The sequence below is a fragment of the Sorex araneus genome, chromosome X (genome assembly GCF_027595985.1).
Source record: "Sorex araneus isolate mSorAra2 chromosome X, mSorAra2.pri, whole genome shotgun sequence".
Taxonomy (NCBI): domain Eukaryota; kingdom Metazoa; phylum Chordata; class Mammalia; order Eulipotyphla; family Soricidae; genus Sorex; species Sorex araneus.
The window spans coordinates 171,912,082-171,939,007 of NC_073313.1; the positions used below are offsets into that span (position 1 = coordinate 171,912,082).

General features: G+C 47.3%; 2 protein-coding genes and 1 pseudogene across 2 annotated transcripts in view; all 3 read left to right on the top strand.

Annotated features, from left to right (window-relative positions):
• Nucleotides 1-26,926, top strand: part of LCT (lactase) — a 56,133-nt gene that overhangs the window by 7,000 nt on the left and 22,207 nt on the right. The window contains exons 2-9 of the mRNA XM_004616510.1: nt 3,346-3,425; nt 8,933-9,016; nt 11,607-11,709; nt 14,070-14,148; nt 15,229-15,231; nt 15,635-16,355; nt 20,835-21,477; nt 25,189-26,739. Of these exons, the coding sequence (XP_004616567.1) occupies nt 3,346-3,425; nt 8,933-9,016; nt 11,607-11,709; nt 14,070-14,148; nt 15,229-15,231; nt 15,635-16,355; nt 20,835-21,477; nt 25,189-26,739 (3,264 nt within the window). The remainder of the gene's footprint in view (nt 1-3,345; nt 3,426-8,932; nt 9,017-11,606; nt 11,710-14,069; nt 14,149-15,228; nt 15,232-15,634; nt 16,356-20,834; nt 21,478-25,188; nt 26,740-26,926) is intronic.
• Nucleotides 5,157-6,036, top strand: LOC101545343 (40S ribosomal protein S2-like; annotated as a pseudogene).
• On the top strand, nt 18,566-19,860 carry LOC101545602 (histone acetyltransferase type B catalytic subunit-like). Its single transcript, XM_055121971.1, is given in 2 exon segments — nt 18,566-19,211; nt 19,213-19,860. Coding segments are annotated over 2 exon segments (1,260 nt in total). The 5' UTR covers nt 18,566-18,599.

Below are 26,926 nucleotides of genomic sequence, written 5' to 3' on the forward strand. Positions count from 1 at the left end.
AGAGGAAGAGCAGATAAATTGGTAGAAGTGGTTACAGATAAACAAAGGAATGGGAGTGACTCGGGAGCACTTTGATGGGTGTGACTGATATACCTAAGCTCCTAGTGGCAAGGGGAGCAGAACATACCAATGTAGTCTAGAATTGTTTAGAGATTATTACCAGATAAACCAAAACTCTGTGGCAAGGGAGAAAGGACAAACCAATAATATCCAACAACTCCTGGCTCTCACTCAGGAATTACTTCTGGCGGTGCTCAGGGGACCATATGGGATGCTGGGAATCGAACCTGGGTTGGCCATGTGCAAGGCAAATGCCCTACCCGCTGTGCTATCACTACAGCCCCTAACATAATTTTTTAAAGATGGAAGATTGACCATTTTTAAAACACAATAAAATAAATCACAACTTACAGCTCCCTGCATATCCCTCCTCATTTGCTGCCTCTTCTCCCCTGTGCCAGCCCCAGGTGCCATGGTGCTAAAGATGCTCTGGGGGAGATTCCAGAGCACCAGTGGGTACAGCCCCAACACTGAGCCAAAGTCAAACAACAGAAGTAAACTTTCATGTGAATATCTATGTATGGCAGAACTAACATTTAATTTCAAAACACTTAGTGTCTGGTGAGTGAGGCCCCAGACCCATTCCTTAGCTCTGGGCCTATTACCCCCAACCCCGGTTTTGCCCCACTGGCTGGAATCCACAGTTCATGTAGATTCCCTGTACAAACAGTAAACCGGTCAGTCGGTTTCTTCTCCTGCCAGTCTGCCTACGATTGAGTTCTTATTCCATCAGCCCCCGAAGAGCCCAGGTAGGCAGGGAGAGCATCGTCCGCTCCTCCAGACACGGTCAGGTACACATACTCCATGCAGAATGTTTCATTTCTTTTTTTTTTGTTTGTTTGCTTTTTGGGTCACACCCGCAATGCACAGGGGTCACTCCTGGCTCATGCACTCAGGAGTAACCCCTGGCAGTGCTCAGGGGACCATATGGGATGCTGGGATTCGAACCTGGGTCGGCCGCGTGCAAGGCAAACGCCCTACCCTCTGTGCTATCATTCCAGCCCCAATGTTTCATTTCTAAGAAATACTTTACCTGATGTACAGATAGGGCTCAAAGAAGAGTGTTGAAAGGCAGAGGCTGATTACTGACATCACCGTGGCAACTTGTGACAGAGAAGATTGTGGAGACACACCTGGAATTTCTGAAGCATAATCTCTCAGGGTCTGACCTAAGATCTGCATTTGAAGATTTCCCTGTGTGGGGGCCCTGGGCTGTGGCTCTGTGGGTGTGCGAACCTGCCAGAGTTCGACTTCCACCTGTGCCCACATGAGCCGTGCTGACCACCCGGCGACACTGCCCTAGGGGAGTGACTTCCCGTCCTGGCCTCCTGGACAAAGTGAGCCACCCAGAACCCTGAAGTAGCATTAAAGGGAGTGGGGAGGAAAGGGCTGAAAAACCTGGAAGATGGATATGGGATGAGCCGAATAAACTTCTGCTCCCCCTGTGGTTTTGAAAATTTAGGCTGAGGCTAAAGAATATATGTACCCCTTCTTCCAAGGCCACAAAATTGCCTCAGATCCCTCCTTCCTGTCTCTGCCTGGCGTCTCCCTACTGTCACCATCAGAGTCTCTCACCCTCTCTCACCCACCCTTTGGGATCTGAGGCTTGCTGCATTCCAACCTCAGAGACAATGTTGTCCCTTCATTTGAACGCCACTCCCCAGAGGTGTCCTTGGTCTCGCCTTATTTCTTACTTCATGACACCATTTCTCCAAAGCCTGCTTCTGCTCTGTCTGCTTTTCCCAGGCTTCTGATTTCAGGGAAGACCTGAACATGTTTGAAAACGTGTCCGACTTGTCAAAGAATTTGCATTGCATTCCTTGCAATGGCTCTTCATTGCTTATTGTCTCATCCTATTCTCTTAGTTTATCTTTCGTTCAGTTTGGCTTTCTGATTGTTTGTCTGGAGAGTTTTGTTTTTATTTTTTGTAACATACCTGGCAGTACCCAGAGCTAACTATGGCTCTGTGCTCAGTGATTACTCCTGGTGAAACTGAGTGGTGCTGGGGATTAAACCTGGGTCAGCAACATGTAAATGCCGTACCCCTGGACTATTTCGCTGGTTTGCTTTTTAATATTTCCCAATCACAAATATGGGAACCTACCTCCAATTTTAATTTAGCTATTTAGAAGGGTGCAAAGAATAAATTTGCATTTGGGGAGTAGGGGTTGAGGACGTTGAGTTAGTGGTGGAACGTATGTCTCACATGGTCCTGAGCAGCACACACACACACACACACACACACACTGACTTTGACTCTTCAGGAACATGCAATTTTGCAACAGATAGACTTGCACACATCAAAGCTGGAGGCAGTATAGCAGTAGGGGAAGCTCAAACCAGGCCAGCGTGTCTCCCTTTGGGATCTGAGGGTTGCTGCATCCCAAGTACCAGGCGACTAGTTCAGTGGGACTCTTCACTCACAGCTGCATAGGTGATTCTCATGACCACAAATCTGAGGACCACTGTACACCACCAACACATTAAAACAAAAGCGAAGTACTTGTTATTACTCATTCCTTGCCCCCTCAGAGCCCTGTGGGTGACGAACAGCTTTCATACATGAACCAGGATAGGAGCAGGAGCAGATAGGGAGTTTGAACCACATTTGGCAGGACTCAGGGGCTACTCCAACCTTAGTGCTCAGAGGTTACTCTCAGAAGTGCTCAGGGATCCATGCATTGTGGGGACTGAGCCCAGAGTTTCTGCTCACAAATGTGCTTCAGCCCTTTGAGTCATGTCCCCAGTCCTCCTGGCAGGGCTTGGGGTACCATATAGGTGCCAAGGATTGAAACTGGGTCAACAGTACATACGACAATAAATACCTTACTCACTCTACTAATGTGTATTGGATTTTGAATTCTGAGTTATACAAAAAATTCCCTAAAGGGGATTTTTTTTTTGAGGGGAGGTGCTTTTTAGGTCACAACCAGTTATGCCCAGGGGTTACTCTGCACTCAGGAATTACTTCTGGTGGTGCTCAGGGGCCCATAAGGGATGCCAGGAATTGAACCCAGGTCAGCCACATGCAAGGCAAATGCCCCACTGGCTGCACTACCACTCCAGCCCCAAGGGTTTTCCCTTTTTCTTTTTTCAAAGCCAGTTTGTTTGCTAAACTCTTTCAACTAAAATCATGAGAGATTTCTTCAGAAATACTTTTTACAGCCTCAAACTTAGAATAAAATGGATTATTTCTATTCAAAGATTGGTAGGAAATGAATCCCTAATCGGTCTCTGTGATCCTTGCCTTGCATCTCACTCACTGATATCTCCGGTTGGTTTCAGGTGGAAAATTGTCCATGGTCCTGCGAGCTGAAGCCATCTGGGAGCTCCTGCTAGAACCTTCCACATCTGCACTGGTCAAGGTGATGAGAGTAGAAGAAATAGTATCTTAAACATAAGGGAAGTTGAGATTCAAATATCTAAAACAAAGAGGTCCTTTGTCTGTATTAGCAAATGCCTCTTCTGAGTGGTGTTTAAAAACAGAATCTCGTTTGTGGCATCCCCAGCTCTTGCTTGGCCAACTGTTAGCTTTGCCTATGGGGCCAGATGCCTGTGTGCCATCCGAATATGGACCAGGATAGCTTATTGAAGGAGAGGCTAGTTCATAGCAAAACAGAACTTAGGCTAAAGAACTTTTTGTGGCTGTTGTTTGTTTGGGTCCATGTCTGGCAGAACTCAGGGCTTACTCCTGGCTCTGCACTCTGGGAACACTCCTGGTGGTGCTCGAGGACCATGTGGGGTGCTGGGGATCAAGACAAGGTAATAACCCCCATAGTATCTCTCTGGCCTCTATAGATTTTTTTTTCAAATAAAATGATGTAGTTCCTAGAGTACCTATCCTAGTTCTTGACTAACTAGGGTGAAGGGCAGAATATGTGGTGCCGGGGATCAAACATGGGCCTCCTGCATGCAAAGCATGCTATTCACCCTTGTGAGCTAATCTCAATAGCCCCTAAATACAATTTAGAGGTGGTGGGTGAGTCAGTCCTGAGGTACACAGGGGCTAGTCCTGTCTCTGCTCAAGAGTGGCACCTGGGTGGTGCTTGGGGGAGCCATAGATGGTACAGAAGATAAAATCGGGGTCAGCCATACATATGCAAGACAAGTCGTTACTTCCTGTTCTATCTCTACAGCTCATAATATTTTTATTTGTTTGGTTTTGGTTTGGGGGTCATACCTGGTTGATGCTCAGGGGTTATTCCTGGCTCTGCACTCAGGAATTATTCCTGGCAGGGCTTGAGGAGCCCTATGGGATGCCTGGGATTGAACCTGGGTTGGCCACATGCTGTACTCTCCAGTCCCAAGCTCACAAATTTTTAACCACAATTTTATTAAAAGTTATTAAAAGCTGGGCTTTCTCTCTCAGGTCTTTGCTCTCCATTGAACACATATCTTTGCTTGCTTGCTTTTTTCCCCACTCTTGAACACAAAGTCCTCTCTTTCTCTCTCACGTCTTTCTAAGTAAACTTTGTTCAATAAAAACTATCTTGTTTAGAGGCCAGAGTGATAGTACAGCAAGTAGGGCACTTGCCTGCACACAGCTGACCTGAGTTCAATCCTTGGCACCCCATATGGTCCCTGTGCCTCTTCAAGAGTGATCCCTGGGGCTGGAGCAATAGCACAGCAGGTAGGGCATTTGCCTTGCATGCGGCCGACCCAGGTTCGATTCCCAGCATCCCTTATGGTCCCCTGAGCACTGCCAGGCGTAATTCCTGAGTGCAGAGCCAGGAGTAACCCCTGTGCATCGCCAGGTATGACCCAAATAGAAAAAAAAAAAAAGAATGATCCCTGAGCACAGGGCCAGGAGTAAACTCTGAGCACTGTCAGGTGTGGCTTTGAAACAAAAAACAAAGAAAAGAAACCAAATAAACAAAAAAACCTCTTGCTTCACACACACACACACACACACACACACACACAGAGCCCTTCCCCAAAAATACACCAATTGACTGATGATACCGGTGCTGCAGAATGGCTCAGAGACCCAAGGGGGCCCAGAATGGAAAGACTCAGGGGTTTCCATGGCCTTCCAGGCTGTGGTTGTGGATTTGACCATAATCACCTATGTGGAAAATGGAGATCATGTAGGAAAGGCCAAGAATAAGGCATGTATTCCCATTACCAAGCTGGACCACTTGATCAAGACATGAAGATAAAGTCTCTGGAGGAGATCCACCTCTTCTTGCCCATCAAGGAATGAGAGATCATTTCCTGGGGCTATGTCTCAAAGACAAGGTTCTATAGATCATGCTGGTGCAGAAGCAGAGCCTTAACTGCCATTGGGGATCACAACAGATGCCTTGGCCTTGGGGTGAAGTGCTCCAAGGAGGTTGCCTCTGCTATCTGAGGGGGCCCTCATCCTGGCGAAGCTTTCCACCAGCCCCGCAGCAAAGCTCTACCGGGAACAAGATAGGCAACCCCCACACCACCCCTTATAAGGTGACAGCTGCTGCAGCTCAGTGCTGGTGTGCCTCCTCCCTGGCCCCAGGGGCCCTGGCATAGTCCCGGCACCTGTGAGAAGCTGCTGCTCATGGCTGGGACTGACAACTGCTGATGGCTGGGGCCTCACCGCCAGCCACTCTGGGCAACTTTGCCATGGTGACGTTTGACGCCATCTCCAAGACCAACGGCCGTCTCACCCCCGACCTCAAGGAGACTGTGGTCACTAAGTCCTCATATCAAGAATTCACTGACCCTGGGGCTGGAGCGATAGCACAGCGGGGAGGGCCTTTGCCTTGCACGCGGCCGACCCGGATTCGATTCCCAGCATCCCATATGGTCCCCTGAGCACCGCCAGGAGTAATTCCTGAGTGCAGATCCAGGAGTAACCCCTATGCATCGCCGGGTATGACCCCCCCCCAAAAAAAAAAAGAATTCATTGACCACTGACCACCTCATATCAAGAATTCATTGAAGACCCACAGCAGGGTCTCTGTGCAGAGGACTCAGGCTCCAGCTGTGGTCACCACATAAGTTTTATACACAGAAAATAAAGTGACTTAAGCCTGTTTTAAAATAAAAAGTAATGGGACAGGAGGGATAGTACAAGGGGAAGGCTCTTTGCCATGCACATACTTGGCCAACTAGGGTTCGATTTCTGGCACCCCATATGGTCCCCCCATTCACCACATGGAGTGACCTTGGGCACAGAACCAGGAGTAATGACTAGTACCACTGGGTATGGCCCCCAAATGTAAGTAAATAACTAACTAACTAAATAAATAAAAGTTAAAAATAAGAGGCCAGAGAGATAGTACCAGGGGCAAAGTACTGGTTTTGCACGCAACTGACCCCTGGCCATTGCATGGGGTTCCTTGAGCACTGCCAGGAGTAAGTCTGAGAATCATCAAGTGTGGCCCTAAAACCATAATAAATATTCTTTAGAAAACAGTTATAAGTCTTCTGAGAATTGAACAGACATGTCCTTGTAGCGTTGGGTTTGAAGAGCACCGCCGGGGCAGAGCTGGGTTCTGTGTCTGTGCTCAGGAAGAACCGCACAGGACCCAGTCTTCAGACTGGCGGTTAGGAATGTGGAATCTAGATGTGATAAGATTCTGAATGAGCAGCCTGAGAGCGACTGCACAGACAGAATGCCATTGACATTAATTTACAAGGGGCAATAACTATGACCAGAGATCAACTCAGGAGAACAAAGTGCTTGTCAAGCAAGAGCCTTTGGACTGTCTCTTTGCTGCCACTCCTGGTGGACTTGAGGGACCACATGGTGTGCTGGGCGTAGAAGCCGGTCAGCCATACAAGGCAAGCCCCCTACCCACTGTACTCTCTCTCTCTCTCTCTCTCTCTCTCTTTCTCTCTCTCTCTCTCTGGCTTTTCTACCACTTTTGACATCCGTGTGATCTGCAGTGGACACTAGCCTCAGTTCAGTGTGGTCTCACTACTCAGAATTCTTTTTTTTTTTTTTTTTTTTTTTTTTTTTGCTTTTTGGGTCACACCCAGCGATGCTCAGGGGTTACTCCTGGCTTTGCACTCAGGAATTACTCCTGGCGGTGCTTGGGGGACCATATGGGATGCCGGGGATCGAACCCGGGTCGGCCGCGTGCAAGGCAAACGCCCTACCCGCTGTGCTATCGCTCCGGCCCCACTACTCAGAATTCTTAGCTCTTTGTTTAGACATTGGTTCCCAAGCTTTGGTGTGTAGCAGAGTCACCAAGAGGGTAAGTATAGAACACAGGTTGAAGATTAAGTGGAGGGATGTGTAGACGTTCTGAGCTTCCCAAGTTGGCAGGGAGGTGGTGCGGGCGGGGGTGGGGGAGTGTGGTGGAGCAGGAGTGGAGGAATTTGTGGGGATTCCCACTGGGTTTGAGAACCATGGGTATTTCTGCCCCCCCTGCCAAAATTGGAGGTGCTCAGGGGCTGCTCCTTGCTCAGAATCCAAGAGACACTCCCAGTTAGTTCTAGGGGTACCATGTGGTGTTGGGGATCAAGCCCGGGCGTCCAGCCTGCAAAACACACACATACAGCCCGTTGGCCTACCTCGCCAGCTCCCTGATAGTACTTTATTCATGCATGTATTAACTCCCTCCATTAAATTGTAAGCTGCTTATTCATCTTCTTATTCAGACCTTATTCATTTCCAAGTATGTATCTCCACCCACTGTTCCCAGCAAAGTGCTTTCAGAAAGAGAATCTCTAAGCCTAGGAATTACACGGAATTCACCAACCCAAATGAGAGCAGAGAGGTGGGGTGTGTGGGGAGGAAAGGGTTGAAGTGGCACTTGCTCGAGTGGAGTGTGAGAAATGCTGAGTAAGCAGCAGCACTAACACAAGGGGAGAGCTGAGAATTGGTGATGAGTCAGCTTTGAAGGCCCTTTGTGCCCGTGGCTGCCACAAGATGCCACTATCTGTCCTTCAGGAATGAATGGTGAGTCACGCATGACAAGATAGAAATGGAGCCCCGGGCCAGGCTTCGGAGCCAATGTCTTTGCGTTTAGACTGTAAATCTGAATGTTAGTGCAAGGGTTGGCAGGGCATGGGGTGGAGGGTGTACAGAATGGACCTGAACTGGTCAGTTGGGGTGAACTTTAGCTGTGACCTGAAAGTAGCCAGGGTATTTTCTACAACGAAAGCAAAAATGCGTGACCCCAGCAGGGCCCACAGAGACCATGGAGGCCAGAGGATCAATGAGGACCTGAGGAATGTTGCCCAGGACAGCTCCGGCCTCTGTTTCTTACTTACTGCTCCCCTGTTATTCACAGCATACGGCACTTCACTCACTTATTTATTTCATCATATGCATTTATAGGGCGTTTACTGTATGCCAGGCCCTGACTGAGCTCAGGGATATATTTCCATTTTTCTTTTTCTTTTTGGGTTCAATTCACCCATCCCTCCTGGAGAGCCTGGCAAGCTACCCAGAGTATCTTGCCCGCACGGCAGAGCCTGGCAAGTTACCCGTGGCATATTTGATATACCAAAAGTAGTAACAAGTCTCACAATGGAGACATTACTGGTACCTACCCGCTCAAGCAAATCGATGATTTCTTTTTGGGTCACACCTGGTGTTGCACCGGGGTACTCCTGGCTCATGAACTCAGGAATTACTCCTGGTGGTGCTCGGGAGACCATATGGGATGCTGGGAATCGAACCCGGGTTGGTTGTGTGCAGGCAAACGCCCTACCAGCTGTGCTATCGCTCCAGCCCCTCAGGGATGTAGTTCTAGTAGCAGGAAAGCCTCCTCACTTTCCCATTTTCACTCTGTCCTTGTTTTTCTCCTCTGACTGCTTTTCCCTTGGAAACTCCCACATTGGAATCATCCATTTAATATGAGGCGAAGGAACAAAAAGTGAATGACTCTGAGCATGTTTGTTGTGAAATTGTGCCTTAATGACCGTAATAATTTCTTTCTAGGAGACGGTCGATTTCTTGTCTCTCGATTTGTCTTCTGAATGCCAAAGCGAAGCAAGCTTCTCTCAGCAGCTGAGTAAACTGCAGGTAATGTGGTCATGTCAGCTATTGGCCATATCGGCAAAGACTGGGGAAGGCTCCTGAGAGCACCTTAGATGCTGAATGCTTTGGGCAATATATAAACCAAGTGTCCCCCTCAGCTGCAGAGCTGCCAGTTTGCATGGGGGGTTGGAAAGATAGCAGAGGAATACGGTAAAACAGGGCTTCTTCCAATCATGACATGTTTTGTTTGTTTTTTGGCTTTTTTCTTTAAAAAAAAAAAGTGGGGGCCAAACCCAGTGATGCTCAAGGGTTATTTTTAGTTCTGCTCTTAGAAATTACTCCTAGCACTCCTCAGGGTACCATAATGGATCCTGGGGATCGAAACAGGTCAGCCACATGCAAGGTAAGCACCCTACCTGCTATACTATCGTTCTGGCCCTATAAAAATATTTTTAATTTAAAAAATTTATTTTTATTAACAAACAGTGATTGGGGGGCCAGTACATAGGGAATTTTCTTTGCAAACAATCAACCTGGTTTTGATCCCTGGTACCCAAAAGTTTGCCAACAGTGATCCCTGAGCACAGAATCAGGAGTAAGTACTGAACACCTATGGGGATGATTCCATTAAAAAAAAACCCTGACATTTACAAAGTTGTTCATAATATAATTGTTTCAGGCATACATGGTTCAAATACCAATCTTACCACTGGTGTGACGGCCCCTCCACCCTGAGTTTCCCTCCCACCCACCAAGTCTGACCCTTAGCAGACATGTAACAAATATACTTTATATTGCTTGTTCCAACAAGACTTAAAGAATGACAAATAGGGGCCGGAGCGATAGCACAGCAGGTAGGGCGTTTGCCTTGCACACGGCTGACCTGGGTTCAATCCCCGGCATCCCATATGGTCCCCCAAGCACTGCCAGGAGTAATTCCTGAGTGCAAAGCCAGGAGTAACGCCTGAACATCGCTGGTGTGACCCAAAAAGCAAAAAAAAAAAAAAATGAATGACAAATAGAATTATAATAAAATGTGGGGCCAGAGCAAGAGGGTAGGTCACTCGCCTTGCATGCAGTCAAATGCTATTTGACCCTTGGTCCCCTGAGCACTGCCAGGTGTGAGTCCTGAGTGCAGAGCCAGAAGTCATTCCTGAGCATCACCAGGGTAGCCCCCAAACAAACAAACAAATAACATTTTAAAAAAAAAGAAATAAGGGGCTGGAGTGATAGCACAGCGGGTAGGGCGTTTGCCTTGCATGTGGCCGATCCGGGTTCGATTCCCAGCATCCCATATGGTCCCCTGAGTGCACCACCAGGGGTAATTCCTGAGTGCAGAGCCAGGAGTCGCCCCTGTGCATCGCTGGGTGTGACCCAAAAAGAAAAAAAAAAGAAATAATAGATGTCAATTTTGATGATTGCTTGCCATATGATTTTTAACTTTTGTAAAAAAATTAAAATTATATAATACAATATAGTCTACTGCCCATTCTCACTTGCATAAATAAGCTTTGAACTCTAGCATCTAAAATATATTATGATGTAGAATGATACAGAATCCTTAATGAATTCTATTAAGGCAGCAGGAGCTGAGGGATGAAGAGAGGATCTACAGAAAAAAAACAAGGAGCTGTTCCTGGATGCCCTAACTTTTATTTTGCACTTGAGTATCATTGTGTTAATCATCATGTTTTCCCTGTTATTAATAAAACATTTTCCCTATATACTTGGAGTTTCATGACCCTTTTTGCCCAAGAAAAGCATTGGCAAGTGCTGCCTAAAACACCTCAGATTCATTATGCTGTTGATTTTGAGTTAATTTTTTTGTCATTGTATATTCTTCCACTGGCCCCAAATATTTTGCAACTTCCCACCTTACCAACAAGCTAGACATTTTTAAAAAATTGTTTGCAGGGGCTGGAGTGATAGCACAGCAGGTAGGGCGTTTGCCTTGCACGCGGCCAACCCGGGTTCGATTCCCAGCATCCCATATGGTCCCCCAAGCACCGCCAGGAGTAATTCCTGAGTGCATGAGCCAGGAGTGACCCCTGTGCATCGCCGGGTGTTACCAAAAAAAAAAATTGTTTGCAAACTTGGAAAGGCGTGGAGTCTTCCTGTGAAGGGAAATGAAGGTTCACTTAATGTCAGGGATTTGTTTTGGAGTCCTATCCACAGGTGCTCAGGGAGCACTCCTGGCTCTGTATTTGGAGCAGTGCTCCCAGCAGTCTTAAAGGGACCTTGATATGCCAAGGATGGAACCAGTTCCACCTCATGCAGCAAATGCTTCAGCCCTTTGAGCCATCGCCCTGCCAGTGAGGGTTTGCGGATGCCTTACAGTCATCATTTACTCTCTCCCACAGAGAGCCGATAACCAAATTTCCAGTGTTCATTCTGTGTCTAAGAAGAAATTTTATGGGACCAGGGAGCTAGTTCAGAGGCTGGAGCACATGGAGGGGCCCTACATTCTGTTCCCTGCACTGCTAGCTTCCTGGTACCCTGCATTAACTGAGGTAGCTAGAGTTCATCTCCAAAGTCAGATTGATATTCAGTTTCTCATCTTCAACATTTGTCCCTGTTACCAGATTTATTCCAGGCAGCTTTTGTTCACTTAGTAGCCTGGCTTGATCTTTTTCAGACTTTTGTGCCAAAAGTGCAAGTTTTTATCTTCAGTCTGAAACTCCAGGACTGCCCCTCTGCCGGAAAGAGCCCAGCCAGCTGGCTCTTCAGTCTTCGCAAAGGTAAGTGGACCTTCACTGCAGAGGTCCGGAGTGGTGTTTGGTGCATGAGGTTGCTAAGTTTGGGAGAGGAGCAGTCTTTATTTTTCTTAATTAAAAAAAAGTTTTAGGAGTGGCTTGAAGTGCTAGGAAATTGCACTGGTGGAGGAATGGGTGTTGAAACATTGTATGACTGAAACTCAATCATGAACAATTTTGTAATACTCTATCTCATGGTGATTCAATAAAAAATTAATAAAATTAAAAAATAAAATTTTAGTTTGGGGCTGGAGTGATAGTATAGCAAGTTGGGCACTTGCCTTGCATTCAGCCAATCTAGGTTCTATCCTCAGCATTCCATATGATCCCGTGAGCACCTCCAGGAGCAAACCCTGAGTGCAGAATCAGGAATAATCCCTGATCATCCCTGGGTGTGGCCAAAAACAAAACAATTTTCATTGAGGTAATGTTGGCTTACAAGATTGTATATGTCTTAGGGATTTATATATATAATATAAAAAGACGAGAAAGACGAGTTGGGAAAGACGAGTAAGGAGAGTCTGCTAAAATCTCAGGGCTGAACGTAATAGAGATGTTACTGGTGCCCGCTCGAGTAAATAGGTAAACAACGGGATGACAGTGATATATATATATAAAATATATTTTTTAGTTGAATCTCCATGAGATACACAGTTACTAAGTTGTTTATTATTGGGTATTTTATGTTTCTGCACCATACCAAGTACCAGTACATCTACACTACAATTTATTTTTGGCTAGTAAGAAGTCTAGTATCAGGCTAGAGAGATAGTACAGCAGATAGGGTACTGAGTGACCTTGCATGTGACTGATCCCATTTTGATCCCCAGCACAACATATGTCCCCAAGACCCACAAGGAGTAAGCCTTGAGTACTGCATAGTGTGGCCCTGTCCCCACATTTCCCTCGCCATAGAAAGAGAAGTCTTGGGGCCTGAGCGATAATACAGTGGGTAGGGCATTTGCCTTGCATGCAGACGATCCAGGTTTGGTCCCCGGCATCCTATATCACTCCCGAGCACTGCCAGGAGTGATTCCTGAGTGCAGATCCAGGAGTAACCCCTGAGCATCACTAGGTGTGACCTCCCCCCAAAAATAAAAATAAAGTCAGGTGCTGCAACATCATATATCTGTTTAAAAAGAGTGAGAAAAAGAAACCTTTGAATCACCCCCTCATTTATGACCGCTGGCATATCTAATGAGGATAATGGCTATAGGAAAGCAGGATTATCACAGGAACATTTTCAGAAGCATAACCATTAGGACTCTGTTATGATCATGGGTGCAGGGGATGAGAAAGAAAGCATGACACGTTGAACAAAATTTTACATTTTTTCTAAGCTCTTCACCCAAACTTGATCCTCTCTAGGTCCTCAGTTCAAATTCCTAAGCATGAACTGACTGGTTGGGTTTTGGATCAGAGGCCCACTTTAGTCCCAGACAGGCCACGTGGGTTCTAGTAAAGCAGAAGGGGCTGAGGACCCATAGAGGATCTGCAGGAAAAAACCAAGGAGCCATTCCTGGGTGCCCTAATATTAGTGACTCACCATGGAAGGTCACTGGATAAGGGCATTACTCTTTCTGCCACCTGCAACAGAGCTGAGCTGGCTTTGTTGACTTCGGGAAGCTAGTCCATGATTACTACTAACTCTTGCCTTATCTTTCCTGTGATAGTAAAATGCTTTCTGTCCTCAAATTCCATCCTTTCTCAATGACAAAAATGATTAATTTTGTTTTGGTAACCATTCCCTGCAGTGCTCAGGACTTACTTTGCCTCTTGATCAGGAATCACTACTGACAGTTTTGGGGGAACAGTATGAGGTGCTAGGGATCAAACCAGGTCAGCAACATGTGAAGCAAGGACCTTACCTGCTGTACTATCTTTCAGGCACTTCAGTTTTATTTTTATATATAGTTTAGCACAACTTAATAAAATCCACTGCTTTCTGGTGTCTGCATTTTTTCTGAATCAGACATTCTCCCCGATGTTCCCTAAACCAGCAGCATCAGAATCATCTAGAAATGTATTGCATATGCATCTTCTCAAATCCATCCCCAGACCAATGGGATTGGGATTTATGGAATGGGCCCAATAATCTGCATTAAATAAGTTCTGCATATGACTCTGATACATGCAGAAATCTGAAAACCAATGTTCTAAGCCATGTGGAGTTAGAAATCTCTTCTGACTTCCTTAAATCCTTGACCCATTGTAGTCCAAGAAGCATTACTTAGAGTTAGGATGTGTTTTCTATGTGAAGAAAACTGTGGATTGTAGTCATGCATGTTGTTGGTTGGGCTTCTGGTAGAGTTGGTGGAATCATAAATAAATTTCTTCTCTGGCAGCCATCAGTGAGGATTCAGTGCTCGTCATTGGGTGTGATGTGAATACATTCTTGAGCTATTCATCAAATTCTTCAGAAAGGTAATAATCACGGGTTTCCCACTGGACTATCCATAACTGACACTTGCACAATGTTCTGTTCTTTCACCTGTGACCTCATGGGTCTGTTGTCTTCCACCTCTTTTACCTCTTGGATATATCTGTGGCCATCCTGGACAAGAGATGAAGGCTCAGAGGGAGAATCTGGCTCCCACACCATGAGACTCTGAGCCCCAGAAACTTTCAAATTCCCACCTGTGTTCAGCCTCCCTGACGCTCACCAAATGCATACATCTACTCACGAGCAGCAGCTGTGGGATTGAACCTCTGCCTTCACACTTGAAATACTGTTGAGCTCTACACATTGTGTGTGTGTGTGAGTGTGAGTGTATGTGTTGTGTGTATGGGAGGGGTGTTGAGTTACAGCTTCCTGCTCACCACTGTTGTTGGGAAAGTGCATGAGCTAATGCTTCTTAAGTTATGAAGTACTTAGCCCCGGAAGGTCCAGACTATTCTCCATGCAAGGGAGGCTCCTCCACAGGGCTCCTATCACTCCGACCAGTTCTTTTGGTTTGGTTTGGTTTGGGATTTTTTTTTTGTTTTTTGTTTCTTTCTTGATTTTTTGTTGTGGGGGAGGGGCAGTTGCTGCTGTTCAGGGCTTACTTTAGGCTCTGTACTCAGGGGCCACTCCTGGCAGTGCTCGGGGATCATATGTTGTGCCAGGGATTGAGCCCAGGTTGACCACATGCGAGGCAAATGCCCTACCCACTATACTATCTCTCCAGCCCCCTCCCCTACCTCATCATTTTAATGTGAAAATTAAATGAGATCATATACACGCATTCTTATTTTTTCTGGTTTTGTGGTGCCAAAGATCAATTTTAATGATCTTTAATTTGGTAAATTTAAACCGAAGGAGACACCCACTGTCCCACTCTTCCCAACCCCCAGTCCCGACACACACTTATCACCAGGGCCAGTATAGAAGGGAGGCTCTATAAACTGGAGTTGTCACTATGATTAAACTGTTCTGCAAACACTAAATTCTAGGAATAAAGTATAGCACCAGAACTCAAGACTGCAGTCAAAGGTGAGCTAGCCCAGGAGCAGCAGCACAGGCAGTATGCTCAGATAAGAAACTCAGGTAAGAAAGAACGGGGCAAGAAACAACGGGGTCGGAGTGATAGTACAGCTGGTAGAGCACTTGCCTTGCACATGAATGACCTGGGTTCACTTCTGCACACCTTGTTTGTTCCCCCAAACCCTGCCAGGAGTCATCCCTGTGTGTAGAACGAGAACTAAGCCCTGAGTACTGCCAGGTATGACCCCCAAACAAAACAGACATGCACACACGAAAAGAGGGAAGGATGGGGCACAATCTTCCACCTACTCTGACCTATACGTCTTTCCCCCTCAGCACATGGGGAATCTTTGCTCATTGGTCACCTCACCATGCCTGTTAGCCTGGAGACATTTGGAATTCTGTCTTTACTTACTGCATCCCTTTCTGTCACTTGAATCACTGCAGGTCTCGTTCTCTGACAGACAGCCTGAGCCTTCAGACACCTCTGGGATGTGACTCTGAGATGGCAGCAGGCAGTTCCATCTCGCACTCGGCCTATCTTCGTGTCTGGGAAGCATTTTCAAACCAGTCCAGGGCCCAGAGGGATGCATTTCTGAGGGATGCTTTTCCTCAGAGCTTTCTCTGGGGCGTCTCCACGGGAGCCTTTAATGTGGAAGGAGGCTGGGCCGAGGACGGCAGGGGACCAAGCATCTGGGACCACTGGTCTTTCCAGAATGCCACTGAGAGTCACGCAACACCAGAGGTAGCCAGCAACAGTTACCGCAAGGTGGACGCTGATGTGGCCCTGCTCCGTGGCCTCCGGGCACAGGTGTACAAATTCTCCATCTCCTGGTCCCGCATCTTCCCCACGGGGCGTGGACGCCCCAACCCCAAAGGTCTTGCCTACTACAACAAGCTGATTGACAGCATGCTGGCCTCTCACGTGCAACCCATGGCCACGCTGTTTCACTGGGACCTGCCTCAGGCCTTGCAGCAGGGCGGCGGGTGGCAGAATGAGAGCATAGTGGATGCCTTTCTGGACTACGCTGACTTCTGCTTCTCCACGTTTGGGGACCGGGTGAAGCTGTGGGTGACCTTCCATGAGCCGTGGGTGATGAGCTATGCTGGCTACGGCACTGGACAGCACCCACCAGGCATCTCGGACCCAGGGGTGGCCTCCTTTAAGGTAATTGCCATTCTCGTAGCTCCCACTCATTGTAGGAGAAAAGAAGGAAATGTTGTTTGTTGTTATTATTATTTTTTGTTTGTCTGGGGACCACAGTAGCAGTGCTCAGGGTTACTCCTGGCTCTGTGTTCAGTGATCACTCCTGGCAGTGCTCAGGGAATTATATGGGATGTTGGGGATCAATCCAGGTGTGAGGCAGATGCTTTAACCTCTGTACTATCTTAGTTTGTTTTTTTGTTTTGGGGGCTGCACTTGGTGGTGTTCAGAGTTACTCCTGGCTCTGCACTCAGGAATTACTGCTGGCGGTGTTCAGGGAGACCACCTGGAATGCCGGAGATCAAAACTGGGTCAGCCACAGGCAAGGCAAGCTCCCTACCTACTGTACCATCACTCTGACCCAAGTTCTGTACTGTCTTGCTGGCTGAAAAAGTTGGCTTTCTGAGTTGTTAGTTCAACAAGAACTGGAGACAGAATCTTTTCTTTTTCCAGTGAGGTCCACATCCAGTGGTGCTAGGGATTGCTCATGGCGGTGCTCAAGGAACCATCTGATGCCCTGGATCAAAACCTGGCCTCTGACAAGCAAAGCATACCCTGAATTCGATAAACTATTTCTCTAGTCCCTGGAGAAAAAAAAAGTTAATTACTTAATATGGACCATCTATCACCCACATCTGGACTCCTCTATCCACCAACTCATCCATCTGTTCCTTCTGTCACTCATTCATATATACAGTCAGCCAGCCAAACAAACAGACGGCCAATCTTTCTATCATTTGCACTTTTCTTCAAAATTCCCCTGAGAGCCATCAACTTTCTCTCACATTCTTCAGGATAGACAGGTTAGCCTTTCCGTACTCTGGGTTCTGTCCTGAAAGAGGGATACTTGCCCCATGATGGGTGTGTGGGAGGATGTGTGCCCCGTGCTTTTGAGATGTAAAAGCCTTTTGGGAGGAGATGATGTGAATGAATACAAATAAGAAAATTACAGCATCATCCACAATGTCCACTGAAGGCTGAGTTGGAATGTATGAATAGGTGACTCAGTGAAATCCCAACTACTGCAGCACATAGTCATGGCTTTTATTCTGCTCTTGTTCAGCAAGTGACTGATTGCACATACAGAGAAACCTTCTAGAAATGAGTTCTTTTACGTTATTCTTTTTCAGTTTGTTTTGTGTTGGGGCCATGCCCTGTGGTGCTAGGGACTGAGCCAGGCCTCGTGCATGCAAAGCATGTGAACTCTCTTGAACTCTCTCTCCAGCCCTTTAACTTTTCTGTGTCTCCTTGTCTTAAAACTCATTCTAACCTTTTCACCTTCAGTTTCTTATTTCTAGAACTATGGCTCCTGAGATTTTTCCAGGGACTTTAATGAGAAAGTTGGGCCCGTCTTTTCCCAGTTTTTTGCTTTAGTTTGTTAGCCGAAGTTTCCTTAATTAAGGAAATTTTTCAAAGAAAAAGGTTCTCCCATAGTTCTACCACTGTCTTCTTCTCATCTTTGCTTTCTTGCATTCATGATGTAGTCACAGTGTGTGCTCAGTTTGTCCATTTTATAAAAAAAAAAAAAGTATAGTTAAGGGGCTGGAGCGATAGTACAGTAGGTAGGACTTTTGCCTTGCACACAGCTGACTCGGGTTCAAACCCGGGCATCCCATATGGTCCCCCCGAGCACCACCAGGAACAATTCCTGAGTGGAGAGAAGTTTCACTTCTGGAGCTTTATTTATTTATTTATTTTTCTTTGTTTTTGTTTTGCTTTTTTTTGGGGGGTGGGGGTCACCCTGGCAGTGCTCAGGGGACCATATGGGATGCTGGGAATCGAACCTGGGTCAGCCACATGCAAGGCAAACGCTCTAACCGCTGTGCTATTGCCCTAGCCCCCTCAATTCTGGAGCTTTAATAGATCGTCTCACCTAAGCCTCCTAGATGGACTTGCAACAATCCTTTTATTGCAGCTATGAGAACATGAGAATTAAATCTAGTCTTATAATATTCTTGTGATACTCCTCCAAGGAAAGCCATTGAGCCATTGACTTATTAACCAGGAGTTAAGTCTCCAAAGAGACTCCTAGATACAGGTTTTCTTCCGAAATTTCATGCAGCGGTGAGGAGAGCAGGAAGACTAAAATGATCCCCTATTTGTTGTTGATCAATTTGTCTAGTAAGGCCTGAGGACGATGGCATTGTGGGTGACAATAGAGGCTTGGGATTCGTCCTTCCTCAAGCCGCGGGTGCTCACAGCTCGGAAATGGCGGGATTTGGTGCTATGGAGAAATTTTTGGTTGAATACAAGAGTGCAGTGGAGAAGAAACTGGCAGAATACAAATGTAATACCAATACAGCAATTGAATTAAAATTAGCTCGTTTTCCTGAAGATCTTGAGAATGACATTAGAACTTTCTTTCCTGAATATACCCATCAACTCTTTGGGGATGATGAAACTGCTTTTGGTTACAAGGGTCTGAAGATCCTGTTATATTATATTGCTGGCAGCCTGTCAACTATGTTCCGTGTTGAATATGCATCTAAAGTTGATGAAAACTTTGACTGTGTAGAGGCAGATGATGTCGAGGGAAAAATTAGACAGATCATTCCACCTGGATTTTGCACAAACATGAATGATTTTCTTTCATTGCTGGAAAAAGAAGTTGATTTCAAACCATTTGGAACCTTACTTCATACTTACTCTGTTCTCAGTCCTACAGGAGGAGAAAACTTTACCTTTCAAATATATAAGGCTGACATGACATGTAGAGGCTTTCGAGAATATCATGAAAGGCTTCAGACCTTTTTGATGTGGTTTATTGAAACTGCTAGCTTTATTGACGTGGATGATGAAAGATGGCACTACTTTCTAGTTATTTGAGAAGTATAATAAGGATGGAGCTACGCTCTTTGCGACCGTAGGCTACATGACAGTCTATAATTACTATGTGTACCCAGACAAAACCCGGCCACGTGTAAGTCAGATGCTGATACTGACTCCATTCCAAGGTCAAGGCCATGGTGCTCAACTTCTTGAAACAGTTCATAGATACTACATTACATCTCCTTCTGTTCTTGGTATTACAGCGGAAGACCCATCCAAAAGTTATGTGAAATTAAGAGACTTTGTACTTGTGAAACTGTGTCAAGATTTGCCCTGTTTTTCTCAGGAAAAGTTAATGCAAGGATTCAGTGAAGATATGGCAATAGAGGCACAACAGAAGTTCAAAATAAATAAGCAACATGCTAGATGGGTTTATGAAATTCTTCGACTACTGGTGACTGACATGAGTGATGCTGAACAATACAGAAGCTATGGACTGGATATTAAAAGAAGATTAATTAGCCCATATAAGAAAAAGCAGAGAGATCTTGCGAAGATGAGAAAATGTCTCAGACCAGAAGAACTGACAAACCAGATGAACCAAGTAGAAATAAGCATGCAACATGAATAGCTGGTAGAAAATTTTCAAGAACTTGTAGAAGATTACAGACATGTTATTGAACGCTTTGCTCAAGAGTAAAGAGTATATTACTCTGTACAAGAAATTTCAGATTTCTGTACATTATGTTGCAGAAAATTAAGCGATGACTTTAATTTTTAGATCTTTTTTTTTTTTTTTTTTGCTTTTTGGGTCACACCCAGCGATGCTCAGGGGTTACTCCTGGCTTTGCACTCAGGAATTGCTCCTGGCGGTGCTTGGGGGACCATATGGGATGCCGGGAATCGAACCCGGGTCGGCCACGTGCAAGGCAAACACCCTACCCTCTGTGCTATCGCTCCGGCCCCTAATTTTTAGATCTTGTAACATTTTGCTTACATTAAAAGTTGTCTTTAGTTGAATATTTTCTTTTGCAGAGATTGTATATTTTAAAATACAGTTTAGAGCCTATGATCATATATTCCATTTTAAAAAGATACAGCTTCCGAAATACCACTGCATTTGCTTTGCTTCTTAAACAGTATAATAAATGATTAGTTGTGATATGTTAAAAAAAATAGAGGCTTGGGTTCAGATCGTTTGGGTTTACACAACTCTGGATAGTGTAGTGCCAATATAGTGATACTAATCACTGTCCTTGTCACATAGAGTAGTAGTTTCCAGGAGAGAACTCGATGAACTCTAGAACTTGATATGTGTTAATTGATACTGTGGTTGTTGGTTCTGTTATTGATGAATCATTACTGTTAGCTTGCCGATTGGGTTGATGGTGGGGGTATTGATTTGCTCACAGTGTTGTCAATATTTTTTATGTTCCTGACATTGATGTTGAACTGGTTGATGGTCGATGTCAGAGCTGTCCTGCCTTGTTGACATTACATGTACAAAGTTAATGCTCTTGTGGTTGTTGACTCATGGACGTAACTGACACTAGCACTGACTGGTCAGCGTTAGCGTGACTGATGGGGTGCCTTTTTGGTGCTGTGGTTGGCATTGCTGGCATTAGCAGTGACTACTAAGCCTGGTATCTGGTATCTTCTTTTTTTTTTTACAAGGTGACTCACTTGGTCCTCAAGGCCCATGCCTGCGCTTGGCACCGCTACAACACGCACCATCGTCCACAGCAGCAGGGACAGGTGGGTATTGTGCTGAACTCAGACTGGGCCGAACCCCTGTCCCCAGACAGACCCGAGGACCTACAAGCCTCTGAGCGGTTCTTGCACTTCATGCTGGGCTGGTTTGCACACCCCATCTTTGTGGACGGAGACTACCCGGCTGCTCTGAGGGCCCACATCCAACAGGTGAACCAACGATGTCTCCATCCCGTGGCTCAGCTCCCTGAGTTCACTGAAGCAGAGAAGCAGCTTTTGAAAGGCTCTGCTGATTTCCTCGGCCTGTCCCATTACACATCCCGCCTTGTCAGCCAGGCCCAGGGAGATACATGTGTCTGCAGCTACGATACTATTGGCGGCTTCTCCCAGCACATAGACCCTGCCTGGCCCCAAACCTCATCTCCTTGGATTCGTGTGGTACCCTGGGGTATAAGGAGGCTGTTGCGTTTCGTATCCTTGGAATACACAAGAGGAAAAGTTCCCATCTACCTGGCTGGGAACGGCATGCCCACGGGGGACAGTGAAGATCTTGATGATTCCTTGAGGATGGACTACTTCAGTCAGTATATCAACGAAGTGCTCAAGGGTAAGATAGCGATAAGCTGCTGCTGCAAGGTGGATTTTGCTTTCCCAAGTCCTCAAACTTTTGTTTAATGGGCTGAGACAGAATCCCATGGAAATGAAAGCCAAAGAGTAATCGTAGTAATAGTAGCTTAAATCCTTTACATCTGCCTCACTGATGCTTCCTACAAAACCTCAAGTTTTTGCTCCCAAGTTCTTTTTTTTTAAATGAGTTTTTAAATATAATTTTATTGAATCACCATGTGATAGTTACAAGCTTTCATGTTTGGGTTACAATCTCACAATGATGCAACACCGATCTCTCCACCAGTGCACATTCCCCACCACCAATATTCCAGGTATACCGCCCCTTTTCCACGCCCCCCCCCCGCCTCTAAGGCAGACAATATTCCCCATACTCTCTCTCTGCTTTTGGGCATTAGGGCTTGCAACACAGACACTGAGAGGTCATCATGTTTGGTCCATTTTCTACTTTCGGCATGTATCTCTCATCCCGACTGGTTCCTCCAGCCATCATTTTCTTAGTGATCCCTTCTCTATTCCATCTGCCTTCTCCCCTCCACTCATGAAGCAGGCTTCCAGCTATGGCTCCCAAGTTCTTAACCCCTACACAGTCCCCCTTGTACATTCTACCCATCTAAGTCCCAGCCACTCATCAAACTCATCAACTTCTAATGAAATTATTTAACAGGTACTTATTATGCACCTACTTTGTACATTGTGAAAGACAGTAGGGGTACAGTATTAAATAATCATTGACTTTCCCCAAAGAGGTCTTCTAGTCTATACAGGGACACAGACAGAAAATTGTCATATGGGGTGACCATACTACAGGTCATACTAGCAGGTGGACAGGAGGATACTTAAGATAGGGCTCTAACACATGAGATCTTCCCTCACTGTTCTGGCAATGTTGCTCTCCCATTCCTGAAACTGGCTCTAACATCTTCATTGCATGGGCCAGAGAGATGGTACAGGGGGTTGGGTGTTGGCCTTGCATGAGGCTGACCTTGGTTTGATTCATGGCACTGTGCATGGTTCCCTGAACACTACCATGAGTGACTCCTGAGCACAGAGCCCAGAGTTGGCCCTAAGGACTGCCCTGTATCCCCCTCCACAACAACAGCAGTAGCAGCAGCAGCAGCAACACAGACACACAAACACACATATATAATACAAAATCTTCATTCACTTGGATGCAATCTGGCTCTCCCTCTCCCTTTTCTTCTTTTCTTTTCTTTTTTGGCTTTTTTGGTCACACCCGGCAATGCTCAGGGGTAACTCCTGGCTCTGCACTCAGGAATTACTCCTGGTGTTGCTCAGGGGACCATATGGATGCTAGGGATGGAACCTGGGTCAGTCATGTGCAAAGCAAATGCCCTACCCACTGTGCTATCACTCTGGTCCCATTCTGGCCATCTCTGAAGGCCATCCCATCCCTCAGCCTGGGGCAAAGCAGGTGAAACGAGCCACTTACTTACCTCCTATCAGACAGTGCTGAGAAGCCAAGGAACCTGCTAAAACCAGAGCCTAGGGCCAGAGCAATAAAATAGTGGATAGGGCTTTTCTCTTGTACGCTACTGACCCAGGTTCAATCCCCGGCATTCCATTTGCTCCCCTGAGCTCTGCCAGGACTAATTCCTGAGTGCTGATCAGGAGTAATCCCTGAACACCCCCAGCTATGTCACAAAAAGCAAATTAATAAATTTTAAAAATAAATAAAACCATAATCTAATACTTTGCCACCTCCAAGTTGGGGCCCTTAGTTTCTGCACTGACCTTGATTACAATAGACTGTTTTGTTATTCTCTAACAGTTCTGGGGACTAGATGTTCAAAATTAAGACTTAAAAAGGGAGGTGCCAGAGCCGTAGTACAGCAGGTAGGGTGCTTGCCATGTGCATGCCTAACCCGGATTTGATTCATGGTACCATATATGGTCTCCTGAGTCTTGCCAGGAGTGGTCTCTGAGTGCAGAGCCAAAAGTAAGCCCTGAGCACCACCAGGTGTGGCCCCAAAACAAACAAACAAACAAACAAACAAACAAAAAGATGTCAGAAGAAACTCTACCCTCCAACTAAAGCTTCAGGGGAGACTCTGCCTTGCCCTTGCCAGCCTGGTCGTTGCAGCCTCCTGGACTGTTGGCATGTCCCCCATCTGTCTCCGTACTCAGATGCACAGACTTTTTCTCCTGCTTCTTCTAAGGATGGTTGAGGCTGCACCCCACTTCTCCAGGATTACCTGCTCCTGAGATTCTTAACAAAGCTATATCTGCAAGGCTTCTTCATTAGTCCTGGTGTTAGGACCTGAGCATATCTTTTCTTTTCTTGAAGGGATGGTGATGGTGTCAGTGACCAGTTTATGGCACCAGGGAAAATATTTTTTAGGTTTTGTTTCTCCTTTTTAATGTTTTAAACATGAAATGTTTGGTCATTTGTCAATATTGCTAAACCTAAACAAGGAAAAGCAAAAGTGCAGTGAGACCCTGATTAATGTATTCTGTATAAAGCTGAAGAGATCTGGGTTTGTGGGGGGTAGAGCTCAGAGGCTTGGAGCACGTGCTTCGCATTGAAGAGGCCCAGGCTCGATCCCCAGCACAGCATGGTCTCTAGGAGATATCTCCAAGCACTGCACTGGAGAAGCCCCCTGAGCACTGGAATGAACCAAAGACTGTCACTGTCACTATCACTGTCATCCCATTGCTCATCGATTTGCTCGAGCGGGCACCAGTAACGTCTCCATTGTGAGACTTGTTGTTACTGTTTTTGGCATATCGAATACGCCACAGGTAGCTTGCCAGGCTCTGCAGTGTGGGTGAGATACTCTCAGTAGCTTGCTGGGCTCTCTGAGAGGGGCAGAGAAATTGAACCCGGGTTGGCTACATTCAAGGCAAACGCCCTACCTCTGTGCTATTGCTCCAGCCCAACCAAAGACTAAGTACCCAGAAATTAGCAGATGGGTCATCACATTCTCTCCACTATTTTTTTTTCCTTTTTGGGTCACACCCGGTGATACTCAGGGGTTACTCCTGGCTTTTCACTCAGGAATTACTCCTGGTGGTTCTCGGGGGACCATATGGGATGCTGGGAATCGAACCTGGGTTGGTTGTGTGCAAGGCAAATGCCCTACCCGCTGTACTATTGCTCCAGCCACTCCACTAATTGTTTTAAGTGAAGCAGGGATGTTCCTTTGGATCAGGATTTACGGGTCAGAGACGTGGTCTGCTACTTTGTGAGCATTGTGAATTTTCTTTTATTCCTTCTGAGGAGAAAAAGGGTCAGATTCTGGGGAGAAGTCCATGTCACCTCTGAAAGTTTCCTGTTCATTTCAGTTTTGGTTTGGGGGCCACATCTGGTCGTGTTCAGGGCTTACTTCTGGCCCTGTGCTCACTGCTCACTGCTGGTGATGCTCAGGGGCTTGATGTGGTACCAGAGACTGAACCAGGGTTAACTACATGCAAAGTGAGTGCCTTAACCCCTTACCATCTCTCTAGTCCCACAAAGAAGGCTTATTAAAAGCAACATCTAAGAGAGTCTAGCACAATCCCAGTTGTGTTTAGGGGCTGCTTCTGGCGTGGTACTTGGGAGGCTGCTCCCTGGAAGCACCAGGGGACCATGAATGCCAGGTGCCAGGATTGACCTTACGGCTCCATCTTGCCTGCCACCCTTTGAACCAACTCCCTGGCATCTAATTTGCATGTTTATCTCTCTCTGTAGCTGTTAAGGAGGATTCAGTGGATGTTCGATCGTACATTGCTCGTTCCCTCATCGACGGCTTTGAAGGGCCCCCTGGTCACAGCCAGAGGTTTGGCCTGTATTACGTCAACTTCACCGACAGCAACCGCCCAAGGACTCCCAGGAAATCTGCCTCCTTTTTCACCAGAATCATTGAAAAGAACGGTTTCCCCACACAGGTGGCACAAAGACAGCCACCACCCAGTTCGGCCAAGGTCCCCCCTAAACCCAGACCCTTCACGTCCCCCTCCCCGGTGCCTTCCCAGGCCAAAGCAGTCTGGGAAAAGTTCTCCAACCAACCCAAATTTGAAAGAGACTTATTCTACCACGGCACCTTCCAGGACGGCTTCCTGTGGGGCGTGTCATCATCCGCCTACCAGGTGGAGGGCGCCTGGGACGCTGATGGCAAGGGTCCCAGCATCTGGGACACCTTCACACACTCGCCAACCAGCCAGGTGAAGAACAACGCCACTGGCGACGTGGCCTGTGACAGCTACCACCAGCTGGACGCCGACCTGAGCCTGCTGCGGGCCCTGAAGGTCACGTCCTACCGCTTCTCCCTCTCCTGGCCTCGCCTGTTCCCCACGGGCAGGAACAGCTCCATCAACAGAGCCGGCGTGGACTATTACAACAGGCTCATCAACGGGCTGGTGGCCAGCAACATCTCGGCCATGGTGACCCTGTACCACTGGGACCTGCCCCAGGCCCTGCAGGACACCGGAGGCTGGGAGAACCCTGCTTTGGTCGATCTGTTTAACAGCTACGCCGACTTCTGTTTCCAGACCTTCGGGGACAGGGTGAAGTTCTGGATCACCTTTAACGACCCCACCAGCCAGGCCTGGCTGGGGTATGGGGCAGGGCTTTTCCCCCCGAATGTGAAGGACCCCGGCTGGACTCCGTACCGGATCGGCCACGCCATCATCAAAGCCCACGCCAGGGCGTATCACACCTACGATGAGAAGTACAGGGGGACGCAGCAGGGGGTGGTGTCGCTGGGCCTCAGCGCCTACTGGGCAGAGCCCAGGTCCCCGGGCGTCCCCAGAGATGTGGAGGCCGCGGAGCGGATGCTGCAGTTCTCCCTGGGCTGGTTCGCGCACCCCATCTTCCGCAACGGAGACTACCCCGAGGCCATGAAGTGGACCGTGGGCAACAGGAGCGAGCTGCAGGGCCTGGACGCCTCCCGCCTGCCCAGCTTCTCCGCGGCCGAGCAGCGCTCCATCCGGGCCACGGCGGACGTGTTCTGCCTCAACACCTACTCCACCCGGCTCGTGGGCCACCGCACGCCCCCGCTGAAGCCCCCCTCCTACGAAAACGACCCCGAGGTGCACGTGGAGGAGGACCCCTCGTGGCCCGCCACGGCCCGGGATCGCGCGGCCGCCTGGGGGCTGCGTAGGCTCCTCAACTGGATCCGGGAGGAGTACGGGGACATCCCGGTGTACATCACCGAGAACGGCGTGGGGCTGGCCAACCCCAGGGTGCAGGACACCGACAGGACGTTTTACCACAAGACCTACATCAACGAGGCTTTGAAGGGTGAGTGGGCGTTGAGTTCCGCCTCCTGGCCTCGCTGCCCAGGGCCTGGACAGCTGGGCAGAGTGCATGCGGCCCGCCCGCTGCCTTCCTGCCAGGGGTGGTGGTGCTAGCAGAGGGACACGCTTTAGTTGCGATGCTTGCACACGCATGCGCCCAGGGCTGTGCGCTTTGAGTTGGGGTGTCCACC